General features: G+C 40.2%; 1 protein-coding gene across 3 annotated transcripts in view; it reads left to right on the top strand.

Annotated features, from left to right (window-relative positions):
* LOC126281785 (elongation factor-like GTPase 1) overlaps nucleotides 1-22,762 on the top strand; it is a 579,301-nt gene that overhangs the window by 43,071 nt on the left and 513,468 nt on the right. For all 3 annotated transcript variants that reach the window (XM_049980992.1, XM_049980993.1, XM_049980991.1), the window contains 3 exons: nucleotides 186-379; nucleotides 12,754-12,958; nucleotides 15,925-16,060. In XM_049980992.1, the coding sequence (XP_049836949.1) occupies nucleotides 186-379; nucleotides 12,754-12,958; nucleotides 15,925-16,060 (535 nt within the window). The remainder of the gene's footprint in view (nucleotides 1-185; nucleotides 380-12,753; nucleotides 12,959-15,924; nucleotides 16,061-22,762) is intronic.

The following is a 22,762-nucleotide window of genomic DNA, read 5'->3' as shown; positions in this document are numbered from 1 at the left end:
TTAAGTCCATTTATCCAACTTTTCACATCTGTGAGATGACTCCAAATAGTTATGAAGTGGTCAGATAAATGCTTAAATCAATTATATTCTCTGTAATTTGAACGATTACTGCATTTTAATATTTTAAAGCAAGCAGAATACATAATATAAAGCAGTTTGTCTTATTTGTATTATGACCCTCCCAGGTGAATGCAGTGGTGGCACAGTTGTTTACAACAGAAGTCCTTGGAAAATCTGCATCAGATTCATCTTCTGTAACTATTGGAGGCCTCTATGACTGGACTACAGGTCTGGAAGACATTGATGACTCAAATATTTATTTTTCACCAGAGAAAGGGAATGTTGTCTTTGCAAGTGCAATTGATGGATGGGGCTTCAGGTGGGTATTTGGAAATGATGACAAAACATATTCACTGTTAAACTGTTGTTTACAGTAACAACAAAGTAAGTTACATGTTACACGAAACAGGAAAAACATATAATGTAATTAAGTTAAGTAATTTGATTAATTTAATAATTTAAAAATATTGTGTTATTGTACTGCTCCTAATCCAGTAAAATGACCATTATGGAAAAGTGTAGGAAATGTACACACTCTTCACTTGTAGCAGCCAAAAAAAGTGTGTGTGTTTGTTTTGGATTGATGTGTACTTGGCTAAAAAATTCACTTACTTTTTCATGTAGTTCCCCTTGAGGTCAGTGCACTTTGTGTGGTATTTTTACATGGATTAGTTCCATCTTTGAAGTGTGATTCTGCAAAATATCCACTTATGCATGTTGTATACCCTAAATTCCATTCAGACTTTTTCCATTGATAAATTTCTGTATGTGTGTGAGCAGGTTATGTGGGAATGGGAGTATTTCTTTTGTAGTACATGGGATGGCTATTCAGATTGCTATAATTGTGTACATTATACCTGGATATGCACTGCAGCACCAGGTTGCTGGCATCCTACACTCAATTACTCGCCCCAGCATCTGTGTGGGTTGGCCACTGGAGGCCACTCACGACTTATGCACATGGTGCAGCACCTGCTGCAACATGCACCAGTGCTGTCGTCTATATAAGGGCAGTGTGACAGTGCCCATGCTCAGATTGTGCTCTGCTGCCTGTTGTGCTGTTATAGTGTTGGTGTTTACTTGACTGTGGGTACATAAACTCTTGTTCTTGTGACCATACTGTTGTTTGTGTCTAGCATCGTGACACAGTTGGTAATAGGTGTGGTGTTAACTTCGGTGTGCTCAGTCTATCTGGTTGTTCTGTCAGTTCTCATGTCCATGGAGGCAGTGCTCAAATCTCTCCTTGAGCAGCAGTAGGCTCTTACAGTTGCTATCATGAACTTTTCAGCCTTTTGATGGTGCAGGCTTCCATGCTGTTGGTGTACTTGTCGTCATTTCCCCCTTACAATGAAGTGACCGAAGACTGGAAGGCTTACAAGACGCAGCTTTGGCAACTTTTTCTTGCTTTTAATGTCACTGATACAAACATGAGTAAGGCCTTGTTCCTTTCTTGAATTTCTCCTTGGATCTACCAGCTGTTGTGCCAGTTAGCATCGATCAAGGAACCTGGGGCAGTTTTGTTCGACGAAATGTGTAGGTTGTTGTCAAATTATCGTTGTAAATGTGTGCATGTGACTACAGCATGTATAAAGTTCTGTCAATGTCATGAATACCTCCAATGCTCCTACTGGGCTCAGGTGGCCAAACTTCACAGCCTCAGTCGCAAATGTGAATTTGTTACTGATACTTGTCATGATTTCTGTGCTGTTTGTATGGTCTGTGATGCCATTGAAGGTGCATCAGTGTGTACTACAGTGTGAGAATCCATCTTTGGCTGAAATGTTGCATATTTCTCAGTCTTTTGAAGTATCTCACACTGCTGGTGATAAGATTGAGGCTTGGTGTGACATTGTGGTGGTGGCTCCTGTTACTGGTTGTCAGGTATCAGTTAGTTGACAGGGGGAGGACAACATAGCAGTCGTGCAACTGTGGCTCTGCCCTGCACTGGACAGCATTGCATCAAACAACAACCACCTCAGCAGGGCAGCTCTCAGCACTCCTGTTTTGCCTACTTGTTTCATGCAACATTACAGGGTCATGCACTCTAAACACTGGGCGATTTGTAACAATGGCAGGAAAAAAGGACATATAGCCTCTGTCTGTCACTCCCAGCCCTCTCCTGCAACATGGCTTCGTTTCCTGTAGCATGTGAGTGTCCCACGAACAGAATTAGTGACATGCACCAACTGGCTGAAGAGTAGAGGCACTAGTTTTTGGTTGTCTCTGATGCGTATAGCTGCAATGAGCAGTGTGTTTGATATCATAATTACATCTTCTTTACTAGAATTAAAATATTAACTGAAAATTTTGAAAAGGGTGAGGGGAGGGAGTAAAAAAGTGTATTACTAAAGTCATGTGGCTACTACCAGAAATGTTGAGGATGCATTCTTAGACTAAAGCATTTACAAAATGATCTGCAGTGACAGTCCCAGTTACTATAGTAGACAAACTGGTGGCACAAGCAAGGTGAGATATAAAGAATATCTTTTTGGGGAAGAAAGGTAATAATGTACACTATCCCATCTTTGAAGACCATTTACATGTTTCTGGTCGTACTCTGAAGGTTTTAGAGGATACTGTAATCTTGCACAAAGAAGTGAAACATTGTAGATTAGATTTATGGTGAGAGCTCGAAATTTTAAAACACTTAAATGAAAATTATGGCTACATCCTAAACAATCAACTTCTGTTTGCAAGTAGGCATTTCCTAGAAGGCTTTAAGCCTCTACTTCTGGCCAAGTAGCCAAGTTTACTGTTCAGTGCTGGCCTCCATGTGGTGTTTGTATTCCTCAGAATTCTATTTTCACTAAGAGTACATCTTTTATTTTGTTATTTTACAACATACAATTTATCATCTAAAGTTACATGGCTGTTCAACATTTTACTAATTAACTATATTAGAACCACCCACTTTTCTAAAATTTTTAGTGTGTTTTATTCTGCCTATAGCTGATTTCTAGCCATAGGTACACTACTTAGTGGCCTTTGTTTATTCATTATTAGAGGGTATTTTACAACACCCCCCCTCCAACTCTAGTGTATTTGTTCATACAGAATACTTTCTTAGTACAACCACTTTGTTTAACATGATGCTTCATGTGTGTTGATCTAGCACTGCCCCCCCTCCCCCCATTCTCTTTCATCAATCTTTATTGTCTTTTAATATTTGCTGTTTGCCTATCACAGTTTGTACTTTTACAGTGTTCCCTTGTGTCTGGGGTCAACTTAATATTTCAGTATTGGATACATCGATAATATTTCCTAGGAGCATTTTTGCTTCGACACTCACACTTGTTGCAGTTGTGTATTCAAACACAAATACTTGTCGTATGTTTTCATGATATTAACCTGAGCCTATGGGTTCTTTGTTAGCCACATGATTTTAATGGCATACTTTGCTCCCTCTCTTCTCTCCTCTTCCAATCTTTTGGTTAATATGTTAATTCAAGTAATGAATATGGACTTTTGATATCACACATGCTGCTCATTGCAGCTGCGCTCATACAGGACACTCATGAATGCCACCTATCAGAGGCAACCTGAAAGTACTGGCTCTACTCTTTAGCCTGTTGGCACTTGTCAGCTTGTCATTAGTTCTGTATGTGGCACACAATTTGTCAAGTGGCACACTACATGTAGTTAGATCCAAAATCAAATGTGTGATATTTCAAAACTTTTAAGATAAATCTGTGCAGTAGAGCACTACTACTTTCAATCATGCATTTTAAATGGTGATTAAGTGGATGACATATACATGTGCTACACGGAGTCAATGACTCCCACATTGGATACAGATAACGTGATGCTATGTGAGTATGTTTCACTAAAATTATTTGTTAACATTTCCTGTAATTTTGTTTGTTGTAATAATACCATATCTGTTCTACACACAGTGTCATAATTTTTGTTAATAGGTATAATACCTTCTGAAGAAGACAGTTTTAATATACAAAAACTGTTTACTGAAGTGTGAGTGATGGACGAAGTTCTCAGACTACAATTGGACATGGGTGTAGCTTTGACACTGCTGAACCCACAAACTTGTGTGGATTTGGGGACTCTGTCATTGTTTTCAGTTAATCAATGTTTGATGACTTACAACAAGGAGCATATCCCAATTTTAGGACAATTTATGGCTCCCATAATATATAGATCTGTGATTTGTTGCTTGAGCTTTATGGTAGAGGATGCTGGCATTGACTATTTGTTCAGTATGGATGCTTTTCGTGCTTTTGTTTTTTCATTGCTGATGCAGTACGCCTTGTTACCTTATCACAAGTCAGAATCTCTGTGTTCTGAGGTTTTTCTTAAGTTGTGGTGTGTCGCTAATTTTATGGCCCGTTTTACCTTGAAACATATAGCACAGCCACACTTTTTCTGTGTGAACTCTATTCCAGTGGCACTGCGCAATCAAGTAAAATCAGAATTGGACAAGCTGATGTCTTTGGAGTCATACAACCCATTATGTCCTGTGAGTGATCTACCCTCCTCATGATTCTTAAAGAACTGAATGGTTAGATTTTCCTCTGTGGCGATTTTAAAGTTTCCATTGATGCTCAATCTATCATTCACACCCACCCTTTGCTCTGTCAGGACAAGTTATTAGTCAAACTTGCTGAAGGTCAGTTTTACATGAAAATCGATTTATTTGATGTCTATTTATAATTTGCATTGGATGAGGATTAGAAACAGCTCCCTGCAATTAATCGGTCCTTTGTGTTGTATTAATATAAGGGCCTCCTGTTCAGTGTGGCTTGCACTTCTGCAATTTCTCTGCATTTTAAAGATCAATTGATGATATTCGTTCCAGGGTGTATCAACTTTCTTAATAATGTCATCATAATAGGTGCATCATGAACTTGTTCACGGTCTTAGATACTGCAAGGTTGAAGTGCATCTTGACTAAGTTTCACTTTTTCGGTCATCCATTGAGTATTCGTGATTTGATGTTTCTTAGGATGGTGCAAAGCTTTATGTCATCACGTTGCTGCTGCCACAGCTCTGCCTCACCCTTCCAATGTCAAAGAACTCCAAGTATTTTTTAGGAAAATTGCCTACTATCCCAGGTTCATTCTGGATGCAGCCATGCTGGTCCATCCTCTCCATTAAGTCCTTCACAAGGACATTTCCTTTTGCTATATAGTGGCTTGTAAGTGTGCTTTCATGCTTTTGAAATCTAAATTGCATTCTATTCCTTGTTTGGCTAGCTTCCATGCTGCCCACCACCTCATCTCGGCTATACACGCCTCTCAGTATGGCCTCAAAGCCATTCTTGTATGTCACTATGAAGATGGTGTCAAATGTCTGATAGCATACAAATCAAAAAAAGCTCAACTCCACTCAGCAGTGCTACCTCAAAGTTGAAAAGGAAGCACTTGCCATAATCTATGCCCAAAAAAGGTTTTGTGTATTCTTATATGGGTCAAAGTTCCTTCCCATTACAGACCACAAGCCCTTGGTTTTGTTGTTTATTCTTTCTGCTTCATTACCCAACAAAGCAACACATCACTTCCAGTGTTGGACCTTGCTCCCATCTTGCTACAACTATAAAATACATTTTCTGCCTACCACGCAGCATGGCTATGCTGATGCATGGTCCTGGCTTGTGATGGGGCCAGATCCTCTTTTGATCACAATGAGCCCTTTGTTTTCACTTAGATATTGAGGTGCAACATACAGTGGATACAATGGAAGTATTTGCTATTATGGGCTCTCAGATCACAACTAATGTTGCTGTTGATTTGATTTTGCACCAAGTTGTTCACTGTGATCAGCTTGTTGGTTGGATCAACCAATTGACAGAGATTCCGATCATTTCTATAACTGCTTTACTGCCCATCACCACCTTTTGGCATTTGATGGTGGTTTTGCCTTAGCTACAGATGGGTTGTGGCCCAGAGTTGTGATCATAGCCACCCTATGGCAAGATGTGCTTCAGCTCCTACATGTGGGACATTGGAATATCTCTCATATCAAGTTGTTGGCTCATTGACACGTATTTAGGCCTATCATCAAAGGTGACATTGTGTGTGTTGTTATGGCCTGCTCTCAGTGGACTCAACAACAGTGGACTTAACAACAGTTGGTACCACGGGTGATGCTCCCTCTGGGATCTGCACAGCAGAGCCCATGATAACCCGTACATTTTGATTTTACAGGCCCCTTCCTAAATTATTATTAGTTGTTGGTTGCCAATATTTTCTCTAAATTTCCATACATTATCTGCTGTCCTTCTGTATCAGCTGTGGCTAAAGTTCAGTACCAAAAAAAAAAAAAAAATCTCTAAAGGATTGTGACAGACAGCGGTCTACAGTTTGTGTCTCAGACCTATCACCTTTTGCACTCGTCAAGGCATTCACCATGTGGCTGCTCCTCCTTTTCACCCCCTACCTAACATGAGGTGGAATGAAACGTCTGCTTGTTGAAGGTTCAAATGAGGAAATATCTCACAAACTCTTCCATGAATGACGCCTTGATGCATTCCACCAGTGAGACCCACATTGTGGTTCACTCTGTCTCCATGGTCTGCCTCTGGGATTCGACTGCTGAACAAAGTGGATTCCAGCTATGGTCCACAGCTGCTGCGGTTGCTGCCTCTTTATGGTGGGCACCAGCAAAGAGCTGGTGGCATGCCACCACAATCAGCTGCATCCTTAAAGCATGGCAAGGACCAAGGGCCCACTGCCCCCTCCTTTACATCCTCCCTCAGTGCCTGTCCAGGCCTTGTGGGGTGTTCCTGCTGCAGAGGCAGACCTGCCCACCATGTGGGTGTTGCTGCCTCCTGCCTCTCCTCTGGGGTCCAGTGCCCAGCCCTGATGCATACTGCCAGCCCATCCCATGGTGCTTCGCTGCCACCTGGATTTACACTATCACCTGGGCTGACGCCTTTGGGTCCTTCACCATGGATGTACCTGACAACACTGTGTGAGTGGCTAACACCTTCACCATCAGCACAGCTCCACCATGTTGAGGACCTGGACATTAAGATGCTATCTGTGGCCTTATTGCTGGTTATCATTTATGGCACTTTGCAGGGGAATAGCCACTGCATATGTCTGCAGCTGCACGGCTTGTCCCCTACTAACTAGTTTCAGGTCAGAATCTCCTTCTGCTGCTGCTGCCATCACAAGCAGTGACTGTTACAGATGCCAAGGATGTGTCATCAGTCACTCCAATACCCACATCAGAGAGTACCCTTTCCCCAAGGTGGTAGGTGTGCTATAAGCATGTATGTCATACCTGAGTATGTGCCAAGTCCCTAGTCCGACAACGTGCTACACACCTGTACACCACTAGTGGCATCTACACAGGTTGGCCACCAGAGGCTTGTGCACACAGTCCGAAACCTGGTGCACCATCTACTGGAGCTCTCCTCTATATAAAAACAGCTTGGATCAGCACACCACTGCACCACATGGCTCAGCTCGGCTCGGCACACCTGAGTTCCAAGGAGCACTGAATAGAGTGATGGGTGTGGCGGATCACAGTTTGGCTGAGCCTGCTTGGTCGATGGTCCCATCCGGCCCCCACTTACGACGACTTGAGTGTTGGTGTGGCAGACCACCGTGTGGATGAGCTTGCTCACATGATGGCCCCATCTGACCTGCTGCCTAGAACAACCTGGCCACCGTCCATGGACGATGATTCCAGTGATGATGACTTTATAGTGCGTGATGTACTCCCAACCAACAAGAGGGTGCAAAGGATGACGGCCAGAGCACTGCAGCACCCAGATGGTGAGTGGCGCTAATGACCAATCTCCGCAGCATCAACGGCACCAAAAAGGCACCAAAGAAGAAGAGGCAGCTCACTGTATCAATTTCCAGTGGCAGAAGATGCGCCATACCAGATGACAGTGGTGCAGGTGCAACCTGGACTACCGTCACATCTCGGCAGGCGGCCAGACCCAGGTTGACACCTTCCCCGCCGCCCAATGCTACTGCTTACTGCTAACTGCTACGGTGCTCTAGCAGACAAGGAGAAGTTGGAGCAGCCAACAGCACCCAAACAGACGGAGACCATAGCCGCTGCCCACACTGGCCACTCTGCAGGAGAAGAAGTGACCGCCTCCCGATCAGACACCACTTCTGGATGGTCACAGCGATGCCTGCTGCCCATAATCTTCAAGGTGGCCAAAGACTACAGAGCAGCTTGTGAAGCAGTGGACGACTGCAGACTGCACGGTGCGAGCGGCAGCAGGAAACCTCTTGCGTCTGCAAGTAGCAAACATGGAGAATTTCATCAAGGTGATGAGCGAGGTGTCGAACCAAGGCTTGCACTGGTACATGCACACCGTCATCCCCGAGAGGCTGTTGAAGATCACCATCAAGGGCTTCCCCAAGGTGGTGGAACCTGAATTCCTGAGATACAAACTGGTAGAGCTTTACTTTAGCATGCACAACGTGACGTGGGTCAAGTGTCACATCACACACAAGGAGCTGCCTTCTCTGCTGGTGATTGCCACTGACACATCAGAGAACAGGCGGCTCTACAAGCTGAAAGGGGCAGCCAACACCACGGTCACCATGGAAAACATTAAGCAGAAGAGGGGCTTGCTGCAGTGCTTCCACTGCCAGGGGACAGACCATGTGGCTCGCCACTGCTCCTTCCCTAAGGAGTGCGTGAAGTGTGCAGGTGCCCATGTAAGCAGAAACTGTCCACTCCCAAGGATGCAAAAACCGTGGCTGAGAAGTAATTAAAGTCGCAGTTGCTTTCCAACGGGGGAGCAGTTGCAGAAGACTGCTGACCATTCCCTCTGCTGCTGTCTGCACCCAGGCGCACAGCTGGCGAGGCAGCCAGCAACCACGAGGATGACGCCGGCAGCCGATGCTGTCACTTCCAGCCCCACTGAAGGGGGCAAAAGAAGACAATGTGTCCACACCAAAAAACGTGCTTGCGAGGTCAGTGCTTTGATCCCCTAGGGGGAAAACGTACAAAGAAGGGGCCACATCGGCGGGTGGTGGCATGAGTGGCAACACACCAGCCACCAATTGCAACCCAACTGCACCCAGCCACAGCACTGCGTACACAGTGCACGAAGGAGAGCTGACAGCAATAGTCTCCACACTCTTTGCAGTGATCGAAAATGATTTGCACCTGGCCGATATGCTGCAGAGAGTTGCTGAGACAGTACTGTCCGCTACACCGTTGGCCGCCCAGCAGACGTCACATAAGGCACTCGCTATGCCGTCCGTGCCAGGAGCAGCAAAGTAGGCCTGTAATGGGTTGCCACAGCAGACTGCCACATAGGCAGCGTAGGAGAAAATAAATCCTGAGAAGGACAATGTGAAGACAACAAGACAACGAGAAGAAAACACCACACACCATTCCACAGAAGATCTGGAGGCAAAGCTGGGACAGCCTACTAGGACTCTGCCTACCCAGGGGTCGAGTTGCCCCTGATGAAACCCGGACATCCCATCACATCACGTATCCTCCGATTGTGCTGTACTGCTTATTGTACTGTTTCTGCGTATATTGTTTACTTGATTGTGAATCAATAAACTATCTTTCTTTCTGACCACACTATTGTTTATGTCTAACATTGCAGCAGAGATAATCTGCACTTCAAATTTTGTGGTTCCCCCACCACAAAAGCGCCTTTAAGGTGAAAGGCAATGTGCTGAAGAAAGATACCTCTTTTTCCTTTTACATCCAGAACAATGTTTCCTCCAGTAATACCAGTTTCCTTGCATGAAATTTCTACCAGTTAGTGTTGCTTTCCTGTGTAATATAAATAAGATGAATTCATTTTGCATTTCATATGAGCTTTTCGGCAGATACTTTATTAAAATTTGGTTAATAATTTATATATTTTTTATTTTAATTTTTTAAAAACAGGATTCTACTTTCTGATTTGATAACTTGTTTCGTTTCTGAAGTGTTATGTACATTATAGCACAAACTCAATTATACTCTTTTTTTTTAAATGTTGAAACATTGCTTAGAAACAATGATACATTTGTACCACTTATTAAGACTTTTTATTATTCCATTCATAAACAATATATAACATGAATTATTGATGGCATGCCTCTGAGTGCACTGTAATTAGTGTAATCATGCTTTTGCAGTCCCTGCAGGAGAATAAGTGGGATTTTGTAACACATTCACAGATTACTCACTTGGGTAGTGTGCACTTCTCTTGAAGCGTGTGCTATTTCAGATTTGTCAGCGTCTCTGTGCCAATCTCCCATGAGTCAGACAGATCTGTGACTATACTTACTATTCTTCTTTGTAGATGCTTAACATCCCCTAGCAGTTCTGTTTGGTATGGGTCCCACACATTAGAGCAGTATTCTAGGATGTGTTGTACAAGTCTCTTGTAAGCAGTGTAGAATGATGACTTTTCCATTTCCTGTGAATCAGTCAAAGTCTCCTTTACCTACTATGGAACCTTTATGATTATTCCAGTTCCTATTCCTAGAAACTGTTACAACCAGATATTTGTGTGAGTCAGATGATTCCAGTTGTAATTCACTGATGTTATGTTTTTTGTTTGTGTTGTGAAGTACACAGTTACATGTACATTTAATCTTTGCACCATTTTGAAACCATATGAAGAGCTGACATTGTTTAAAGTTTAATAAGGTGTCAACAGTTAATGAAAGTGAGAAATGATAAATGAAATGCATTTGGCTGTCGAGAAAGCAACGTGTGAAGCCTGTATTGTTCACTGTGGAGAAACCTTATTGGAAGACCTCTCATACAATCCAAAGAAATTCTGGTCGTATGTAAGGGTTGGCAGTTTTACGACTCTACTACTGCTGTATAATCTTAAAATATAAATAGAACTAAAATGCTATGAGGTATCTTGAACAGAATGACCTCCTCCACATCAACCAACATGGATTTCTAAAACATTAATCATGTGAAATCCAACTCGCACATCTTTCACAACATCCTGAAAGCTGGGAATCAAGATTGACAGACAGATGCAGTATTTGTGGATTTCTGAAAAGCTTTAATTCAACATCACTCCTGTGCTTAACAATGAAAGTAATATCAAATGGAGTATGAAGTGAAATTTGTGACTAGTAAATGGTGTAAGTAGTGTCTGTTCTGTCAGACAAGTCTCACAGAACAGACATCACTTGTAGATCATGCAGCTGGTGCAAATATTTATATGAAATAGAGGATTGGGAAAGAAAGATAAAGGATGGGTGGGAAACCGGTGACTTCCACCCACACAGGGTGTTGTGATAATGCAGTGGCAAAAGCAGAAACTTGTGCCAGACTGGAAAGTTTTCAACTTTCGCCATTGCATTACCACAATGCCCTGTATGGCTAGAAGACATGTTTTCCACCCATCCTCTCCCTTTCGTCTCCATTCTCTGTTCTGTCAGACATGTCCAGCATAACAGACACCGCACAGCTAAGTACATTTCTGTAAAAGTGCAGTGGTTGCTTGATGTTTGTTTCAGTGTAGATGCACTAATATCATCTGAACTCCTTCGGGATCAATAATTTGTGAGTAGAGATTTGGTGGATCAGGGGCACTGCATTGTATCATGTGATAAGTTGGAAATTTGAGTCAGTCAGGGTCTGCTTTTGGGTGACTGAAGCTGTTAAGACAACCACTCATGAGAAGTAATAAATCCCGGATCAATTCTCGGTCTGGCACAAGTTTTCAATTTTCACCATTGCATTACCACAATTCCTAAGTGGCTGGAAGTCATGAGTTTCCCATCCATCCTTTCCCTATCTTTCCCCATCCTATATTTCATATAAATTTGTCACTTTTTTAATTTTTTTATTTTATTTATTTTTTATTTTTATTTTTATTTTATTTTTTTTAAGTAGGGAAGATACAGTGTGTTATCTTGCATGGAGAGTCATTGACAATACCTAAGTAACTTCAAGTGAATTCCAGGCAAATGTGAGGACCCTTGCTGTTGGTGTTGTATCTTGGCGACCTATGAGACAATATTAATCATAATTCAGACCCTTTGCAGATGTTGCAGTTATCTACAATGAAGTACCCTCTGAAAAGAGCTGCACAAACATTCCTTCAGATTTTGATAATATTTCAAATACGACTAACAAGGAATGTTGAACATATATAAAGGAGAGTAATGTGTATGGTCACAGGTTTGTTTGATCCATCAGAGAGCAAGTTCCACTCTCCAATAAATACTCTGATGATGAAACTGATAAATGTCAGGCTCACAAAAAGAATGCCCAGTAAAGTGAAATGACTTTAGTGGATTAGTTTTCCTCTATTTGTTTTATTTTTGAACCTGTTTGTTTTATTTTTGAAGCTTAACAAATAATAGCAAGATTTTAAACAATGGAAAATACAGAATGGAGTAATGAGAGTATTATGAAAAGGACAGTTGCTACTTACTATAAAGCTGAGATGTTGAGTTGCAGATAGGCACAACAAAAAGACTGTCAGAAACTAAGCTTTTGACTACAAGGCCTTCATTGGAAATAGACAAAACCTAAAACCACACACACACACACACACACACACACACACACACACACACACACACACACAGTCTCTGGCTGCTGCTCAGGCCAGTGACTGTGATCTTGTGTGTGTCCGCTATATGGTGAGTAGCAACTACCCTTTCCACGATAGCCATATTTTTGTATACATTTTACAAGAAGTAATTTATTTTTAATATCTCACTGTATAATTTACTTGCTTTCTTCTGTGCTGAGAATTATGTGAATTATCTGTTGCAGTTTACATGACTTTGCTTCTTTGTATGCAAAAAAACTGGAAATTTCTGAGGATGAACTACTGAACTGTCTTTGGGGAGACTTCTACCTCCATGGTAAAACACGTAAACTGATGCCTGGAGCTCAGGAGAAAGCAAAAAAACCTATTTTTGTGCAGTTTGTGTTGGAGAATATTTGGTCATTGTATGACACTATTATTGTAAGAAAGGTGAGTGATAGTTTTGTGTTTGCTGAATTAGTAATTTCTTTGAAGATATTTCACTACCTACATGAAGGCAAGGATGAATATTTTTGGGTGTTCAGTGTGTAATGAGAAGTTCCATAAGATTTTTCTGTATAGGGGTGTTTCTCACAGTCTTCAGGGAGCAGTCATTAGTTTCTTCATTCTTTTAGTCATTTGTTCAGCATGTTCCATAAACCCCACCGAAGGGAGAACTCTCAGAGATGTGGAGTTTCTCCTCCTTGATGTGATCTGCTGAACATGAATGAATGAATGAACAGTAATGTGTGAAGAAACTCTAATGGCTTTGGGAATGCATCCACCCTAGGTGAAAGACTTTAAGTACTGTCTGATAATTCGAGATTAAACTTTTATGCAACTTGTCATTATCATACACAAAAGAATTTTCATCCATCCTACCCTGCTGTAGAGACACGTCTCATAAAGTCTTTGAATATGTTCACTCCTAATTAGGAAACCTACAACTTCCTTTTTTGTCACCATGACCAACTGTATCCTCATCCACAATTATTTGTCCTGTGAGGGTATCACCTACAAGCAAACCTGTGATACAGCCAGGGGCACCTGTGTGGCACCACCCTGTGCTACCCTGTTGGTGGGCCATTTAAAGGAATCCTTCCTAATCAACCAGGAGCCCAAAACTCCCGTGTAATTCAGATTCATTCATGCCATCTTCGTGATATGGACTGAGGGTGAGGACAACCTACAGACATTCCTCCAAAGAAAAACTTGCAGTCATACACCTGATTAGGAAGAAACCTGTGACATGCAGTGAGCCAGACAGTGGAGCACAGGGTTCTGTGCTGAACAGTCACAGACATTTGAAAAACTAGTAAACTAGTACCCAGTCTGATGAACAGAACTACACTGAACCATTTTGCCACACAACAATCGCAGCACCAGCGTTTAAGCTGTTCCGTGGCTTGAAGAGATCTGAAATTTTATGACTCTTCTTATTATTACACTAAACACAGTCTCCAAAAGAAAAAAAGGAAAAAAAAAAAAACGCTTTCGTGAAATTTGGCAACCCTTATATTCTTGTATTACTATCACATAGTAGGTTATTTGTCTTTCCTAAAATCCAGCTCATATTAACGTGGTAATGGAAAGTCCTGGGTGGAATACAAATAATGGAATAAGGTACAGAGCTAACAAAAACTACACAAAGGGCTATATTGTTCTGACTGACTACATTGTCTGTGCCAGATGTATGCCTGTTCAGGCTCTCAGTAAAGGAGTGAAAATATTAACTCAGTCACATGAAATGATGAGCTGTAATCACAGAGAAAAAAGAAATGAAAGTGCATGGCTATGCAGAAACTGTGGTGTTGTCCTACATGTAGAAGACTACCCAAACATCATATTAGCTAATACTAACTGATATTAATTAAATCTGATTTCACAGCAAGCAGTTGAGTATTTAAAATTGATGTCACTGGGTTAAGTGTATTTTGATCTTGTAGACTACATGAATACCTTATGGAGTAGATAAATCGTAATTAATGTCTGAAGTGTGTGTAATTTTTTATTCCTTTCTTTCATTTCCATCATTTGAATGGCTTAATGTTTACTGACATTAAGGTTACTGTAGACAAGTGGACAAATTTAGTCAATATTTTGAGGTGATGTGATAAAATACATAAAAGGTGTACAACTTTGCTTCTGCTATTTCTTCCCGAACATTTGAGGCTTTAATGAAGCAAATTGATTGCACATGTATCATTCAAAGTATTTTTCATCGCTGGCCACTACTTTCTCCCATCTTTCGAGCAGTGTATGAATCCTGTGTCGAAAAAATTGTTCATCTTTTGAAGTGATCCATGAATCGACTCAGTTTGTGACTTCTTCATGAGATTGTAAGTGTTGATCAGCCGGGTCATGCACCATTGATCTAGGTGGGGTAGGACTTCCCATTTTAATGTTTCCAAGTACGTTTTGACCTCTTTTGCAATGTGGTGTCAAGCGTTATCGTGGTGTAAATCGCTTTATCGTACCTCACGCTGTATTGTGGCCATTTGTCTTTTAATGCTCTGCTCAAACACATTATTTGTATTCGATAACGAGCACCTGTGATTGTTTTACTTGGTTTTAACACCTCATAGTACAAGACACCGAGCAGGTCCCACCAAATGCAGAGCATGATCTTGGAGCCGTGAATGTTCGGTTTGGCTGTCGACGTGGAAGCATGGCCTGGATATCACCATGATTTTTTGCATTTAGGGTTATCATAATGAACCCATTTTTCGTCCCCAGTCACAATGCAAAGCAGAAATCCCTTCCGTTTTTGCCTCTGAAGCAACTGTTCACAAACACACAATCGCCATTTAATGTCTCCTGGTTTCAGCTCACACAAGACCCAAGTTTTTTCTTTCTGAATCATGCCCATAGCCCTGGGACATTTTGAAGTGGCTTGCTGTGTCACTCCCACTTGAATTTGATGTGAGTCTGCACTCAGCAATGTCTCCAATTCTGCATCTTTGAAAACATTCTCTCTTCCACCACTATGCTGGTCTACGCCATTAAAATCACCATTGTTGTAGCATTGAAACCACTCACAACACATTATTCATTATTTCACTAATAGCATCCTTACCAAATTTACTTGAGAGCATTAGTTGAGACTCAGCCGCTTTCTTCATATGGAAACAAATCAGTTAAACCTCCTGCAAATGACGAGAATTAGGCTCGTAAACTGACATTTTCAATCAAGAATAACTTTATGAAGCAGAAACAAATTGACTAATGTTTGAATGAGGTTATGTTGACCGAGGTCCAAGCTAACTGCCTGACGTCTGCAATTTGTTTCTTTCGATCGCTACTTACTGTTGTCGCCACCTATCAGCAAACAGTGCAAGCTAAGTTGTACACCTTGTATAATTTTAAAAATAATTTATTTTCTGAATTTATTCAGCAGATTTTTCTTTTTCTTCCAGGATAAGGAACGACTGCAGAAGATTTGTGAGAGTTTGAATGTCAAATTAACGACTAGAGACTTGCGTCATACAGATGGCAAAGTTCAGCTACAAGCAGTCTGCTCTCAGTGGTTACCTCTCTCTTCAGCTATTCTTGGTAATATAAATATTGAAATTCAAGCAGTTATCTGTAACATTATAATTCTTTTTCAAAGTAACAAACTTCTTGACATTGCGTTTGTGAGAAATTCCTTTCTTTTTCTACCATACATGATGATGAACAGTTGCAAAAAGGTGTAATTTTGGTTTAATAATCAACTTCATACTGTACAATAGCTTACTGCAGTGTGATACATAATGTTTTATTACAAAACTGATATTCTTCAAAGTTATGAGGAAAAAATAGTGGCAAGTTTTATTTATATCATCTATATGTAGCCACATTTTTGTTCTCATTTGTATGTGGGGAATATGGTTACATGTCTCACAGATTGCAGTGATATAACTCATTGTTATGTCCATAGTGTATTACAGTCTTTTAATTACTAAGTCATTTAGTACCGAATATTCATTTTTAGCCCAAGGATCTCATCCAGTTTCCTAGACTCATCACACTTTAGACTTCAGGTTATGGAGTTTATGCAGTTTATGTTTCTTTCACTCTTTCTTTTCTTAAAAAATGATGTATATGTAATTAATTTCTTGTAATGTGGAACTGCTGGCTAATGCTTGTAGTGCTTACCTTCAGAAGACAAAATATGTAGTACTGCCAATAGATACACATAAAAGTAAAAGAGAGACACTTTCTAGCTTAAAAAGGAATGGCAGACCACTCAGCCCCCAGAAGGAGGGAGAAGAGTCAACTACTTGTGGTGAAGAGGAGGTTCAGCAAAGATGATGAATGAGGTGTCAGAACAACGACCTATATAAACAACATAGACTGGCTAGGCACTGCCATCTTTGAAGCAACTTGAAAACTGAGCCGCCATGTCTTGTAACGTCAAGGTGCAGCCTACACGTCATCTGCTAGTACTGAATGTTGTTATTGTTTACTACGCATGGCGTAAAAAAAAGCCAATCTGCACTGACACTCTGATTTCTTTACTGAAAAACATATAGTGATGAAGGCTAAAAGAAATGAAACACACTTCTGACATCGGGTAATTGAAAAGTTTATTACGAAATATTGCAGTTCCTTTCGCAGCAATGCCTATTTTTTGATTAGGTCAAAAACAATTTTAAATAGTTCGGTAGGTCCAAAAATGACCAATTGACAGTGCAGGATGGGGTAATTTAACAGAATTCCTCAAATAATTATAAACTTTGAAGGAGTAATAATTGAGTGTAAGGGTAAACTGTCTTATTTCTGTAGGATATTCAGGAATTGAACTTTTTTTTTTGCATTGCAAAAAAGTACTTCAGAATATCACTATTTTTGTCACATCCTATCACTTCAGAAGCACAGTCTTGAAGTCTCTTATTTAGGCCTACAACCACTGTTTCATATGTCACAATTTGTTTCTTCTTTCGTGAAACACTTTGCCTTGCATGTTTCGCTTGCTTCTTCAGCTTCTCAGTCCTTTTCTGTAGTGCCTCATAATTCTGTTTAAATTTTTTGGGGCTAGGCAAACAATAAGAATGATCTGTATGATCATTCTGATTCACCCTTTCACCTACAAAAATGGAGTATTATCATTAAGCTATATTTTTCTTTAAACATACATTTATTAATAATAAAATTCACACATAACCCATATAGCAAATAAATAACAGGAAAACTATTTTACCTGGTTCATTTGATAAGGAAGCTGATTCTTCACTGACAGGCCGTTTCCTTGGTTGTCTCTATACTATAGTTGTTTTCTGCAGATGGTCAGCAAACGTAAATATTGTCGGTACTGCGTTTGCCAGAAGTTGCCTTTTCTCGTTTGTACTATACATGTATCTATCTTCAAAGTGAAACGACCATATGTAACTGTATTGAGTTGGCTGCCACTTATCTCACCTCATATTGGCTACCCACCGACTTAACAGCTCTTTCTTTTTTTAGAGGAAATCTAAAAATAAAGATACGTGTATACAAGAGCTTATTTACATTTTGTATACAGCTTAAACACGAAAATTATGCACAAGACGCTAAGTACAACACATATTTAGATACTCACGTGAAATATGATATTCCAGTTGTTTTATCACTTCTATTAGCGCAATTGTATGCTGCACATACACTGGGCATGATTCGCGATCGGTCAATAAGACTTTAAAACAAATTACAACCGGGAAACAGAGATTTTCTAATGCCAGTACTTTACACCAAATATAAATATACTGACATGTACATGTTTCAAAAAAATGGCAGCCGGTGTTGCTTTTTGCTGCCGCTGGGAGCGCTGTTACCTCACAGATAGCCACTCTATTAGTTCATATACCTCCTTGTGTCAGAACAGCTGGTCAGAGTGGTACATTGGTAAGCATTGTGTCAGAGATAAGGAAAGAGTGAGAAGTAAGGATGTATAATTATTTGTTTATTGTGACATTTTTTGTGTCCTGACTCTTAATTATACTATTCATCTCTCTTCCTCCCAATCTGCGTTTACTTCTCACTCTGTTCTTATATCTGGACTGGAGTTGGTACATTGCTTACTAATGTACCATCTCTGATCTGTTATCTCTGACACCTCCTCTTTCATCTTTGTCCAACTACTCCCTGACTACAGGTAGGTGTATCTCATTCAGGAGCTTGAGTGATCTGCCCTTCCTTTATAACCTTCCCAAACCTAGTACTCTCTCATCACTGATGGAGGAGCCATTAGTTCTGAAAGCTAGGTATTGTGTCTCTTGTATTTGTATACGTGTCTACTGGCAGTACTACACATTTGGCTTCCTGAAAATGAATACTTATTTGATACAATTAGTTAATCATTGAATGATAGCATCTAGATGTTTCTGTATCATTAATAATTGCACTGAAATTGTCCTAAATGCAGAATATATTAGAACTGATTAAACAAAAATTAACTTTTGCTTTGGGGAGTAACTGTGCAACACATTTTTTGTTAAAATAAATAGAATATTTATTTACAAAATATGTTCTCTTTTATGAATTCTAACAAAGAGGGCCATCATAGCTTGATAGAAATACTTGTGTTTAGAAAAGCTGTCTACATAGTTGGACCTCATACCTCATCTAGTGTTGAGTGCTGAATGTTTGGGAACATAACCATGGCTTTACAGTGTTGGAGATGTTTCAGGATGTACCCACGTACAAAAATAAATTTTGTTAACAGCCTGCAAGAAGTCTTGTCCAACATAATGACAAAATGTACTGAATAAGCACCATTAAGTAACCTAAGTTTTCATTGAAGATGTAGGGCTAGGTAGGAAAGATACATCACACTATACTCTCATACAGAGATACATTACAAGACATGGTAGCAATTTTGCTGGACAGAACATGCAAGAGACGGCTTCTGAATCATGTCATTATGTCACATGCGAAGTTACTGTTATGTAACTACATGAAGAGAATGTAAGCAGTTCTTGTTAAAATGTGAAATGAAATGGACTGAAATATGATTAGAAGAGTTAGAAGTACCAAATAAATAGTAAACAGCAGATGTAGACCAATACAGGCCAGCAAAAAAAATGCAAAAATGCAAAATGAAATGAAAAAAGAGAGATGCTTTCATGAGTCAGAATAACCATTGATGTGTACACTCTCCACAAAACCTACAACCATTGTTTCAGTATAATTGTCATGTGAATTGCAGCTGTATCAAATGTTATTCTTGTGTTATGAGAAATAAGCTGAAGCCCCAGCTCGGATTTTTTTTTTTTTTTTTTTTTTTTTTTTTTTTTTTTTTTTTTTTTTTTTTTTTTTTTTTTTTTTTTTTGGTAGTTATCCTAAGGGACTTCCTGCAGACTTTGAGTGTAGAGTCCTTTAAGAATATCACAACTGCTTATACTGCCATCTTTGAAAAGTTTAGCTAGTGCCTCTTTTTTTATAGTCTCACAAATCAGTTGACCTATACAAGCATCTGTGTGTTTTACCTCTAAACATAAATCCCTGCCCATTTATTTTTGCTGATGACACATCTGTACTTGTAAGTACTAGGCTACTTAGAACACTAGTTTAATCTAATTGAATTAAAATATTGATTATGGTTTGAAACTAAACAGTAAAAATTAAAACAGACTTTCAAATTCCTCTTGTGTATGAATTTATGGAAGATTATTGTGTTATATCCCTGCGAATACTTCTGGGAAAAAAAAACATTCATGTTCTTCTTGCATATACCATCTGTCAAACAAATTAAACTGTACTAACTATACTGTTTGGTGTAATCAACAGTCATGAGATAGCTATAAAATTATGATTCAGAATAAAGAATAGTTTGTTTCCAAAATCTACTATTTTAGCTTATACAAATTTTATAACAGGAGTACAATTGCATACATCATCACTAAAAATAGCAGGTTCAAGACAAAAACTTGAATTTTTGGGAGTAGCTTTAGCATCATATTCTAGGAATTTCCAATGAATGTTCTCACTGTTGAATTCACAAGGTGATAATGCAAAGAGTAACATTTATCTATATCTGCATCCATACTCTGGTGTGTGACGGAGGGTACCATTTACCCTCTGAGTCATTTCCTTTTCTGTTCCACTTGCAAATAGAATGAAGGAAAAAGGACTATCTACATGCCTCCATATTAACCATAATCTCTGTAATGTGGAATGAATAATTTATAACCAAAAATCTACCATTTCAAAAATAGCAGGTTTTGGAGACAAGCTAAATTATTGCTGGACATAACTTACCTTTTTTTGCTGCACTTACTGTGGTCCCATTATATACCATTTGATTTTGTTTATCTCCTCTTGAAACTCCACTAACTTCTCTTTGGTTCCTAAAGTTAGCCATTTATTGCAGCCAAATAAAATTTGTAGTTAGTTAATTCTGAAAATATACAAACAGATGGCCTTTTAGTCTTAGTTAGTTGATTCCACGTTCTGTATACTATATTCACAGTAAACATTATGGCATGGAACCCCCTAATTCTCTGACTATCCCCAGGAGTCAGCCAATATCATACCAGATCGGAACAACTGAACCAAATCTTTCACTGGGGCTTCACTATTTATCATTGTACCTGGACATGAGACACATGCTGCACACAATCCTTCCAACCTGTCTCAAAGTTTTTACTCTAATTTATAGTTTAAGAATGCTTACAATACATCTACTGCCAAACTCATCATAACCCTGTAGAAGATGCAGCTGGAAGATCTGTCTGATACACCTTCCTACCACAGATCAGGTTAGTACTTTGGTACTTGTTCCATAGATCATGGGGTGTCTATAAAATATATTAATTACACAAAATATTGCATGACACTTAAAAAAATAAAAATAAACACACACACACACACACACACACACACACACACACACACACACACACACACACACACACACACACACACAATCCTTCCAACCTGACTCTTAAGTTTTTAGTTTGGGTGGGGGGGAATTACCCACTTACTATATCCAAAATTTCAGCTAATGAGTAGAAGGAGTTACCATTCAGAAATTCTTTTAATTTCCTTTTAAATGCTATATGGCTATCTGTTAGACTTTTGATGCTATTAGGTAAGCGACCAAAGACTTTTGTGGCAGCATAATTTGCCCCTTTCTGAGTCAAAGTTAGATTTAACCTTGAGTAGTGAAGATCATCCTTTCTCCTAGTTTTGTAGCCATGTACACTGCTATTACTTTTGAATTCATTCGCATTGTTAATAACAAATTTCATAGTGAATAATATATATATATGTAAAATAGAAAGAAACTTCCACATGGGAAAAATATATTAAAAACAAAGATTCCAAGACTTACCAAGTGGGAAAGCGCCGGTAGATAGGCACAATGAATAAAACACTGTGTGTGTGTGTGTGTGTGTGTGTGTGTGTGTGTGTGTGTGTGCGTGTGTGTGTATGTGTGTGTTTTATTCATTGTGCCTATCTACCGGCGCTTTCCCACTTGGTAAGTCTTGGAATCTTTGTTATAACTTAGACATTGGAAAAATATATTAAAAACAAAGATTCCAAGACTTACCAAGCGGGAAAGCACCGGTAGATAGGCACAATAAATAAAACACACACACAGAATTTCTAGCTTTCGCAACCGACGGTTGCTTCTTCAGGAAAGAGGGAAGGAGAGGGAAAGACGAAAGGATGTGCGTTTTAAGGGAGAGGGTAAGGAGTCATTCCAATACTGGGAGCGGAAAGACTTCCCTTAGGGGGAAAAGAGGACAGGTGTACACTCGCGCACACACACACATATCCATCCGCACATACACCTATGTGCAGATGGACATGTACGCGTGTGCGAGCGCACACCCTTCCCTCCCTCCCCCCAAGGGAAGTCTCTCTGCTCCCGGGACTGGAACGACTCCCCACCCCCTCCCCCAAAAAACCCACATCCTCCCCCCCCCCCGTCCCCCCCCGTCCGAAGAAGCAACTGTCGGCCGCGAAAGCTAGAAACCGGCCGACAGTTGCTTCTTTGTGTGTGTGTGGGGGAGGGGGGGGTGGAGGGGGGGGGGTGTCGTTCCAGTCCCGGGAGCGGAGAGACTTCCCTTGGGGGGAGGGAGGGACGGGTGTGCGCTCGCGCACATGTCCATCTGCACATAGGTGTATGAGCGGATGGATATGTGTGTGTGTGCAAGTGTACACCTGTCCTTTTTTCCCCCTAAGGGAAGTCTTTCCGCTCCCAGGATTGGAATGACTCCTTACTCTCTCCCTTAAAACCCACATCCTTTCATCTTTCCCTCTCCTTCCCTCTTTCCTAAAGAAGCAACC

This window comes from Schistocerca gregaria, chromosome 7 (assembly GCF_023897955.1).
Source record: "Schistocerca gregaria isolate iqSchGreg1 chromosome 7, iqSchGreg1.2, whole genome shotgun sequence".
Classification (NCBI taxonomy): domain Eukaryota; kingdom Metazoa; phylum Arthropoda; class Insecta; order Orthoptera; family Acrididae; genus Schistocerca; species Schistocerca gregaria.
Note: the sequence above shows the minus strand (reverse complement) of the source record. Positions and strands in the feature narration are given on the sequence as shown.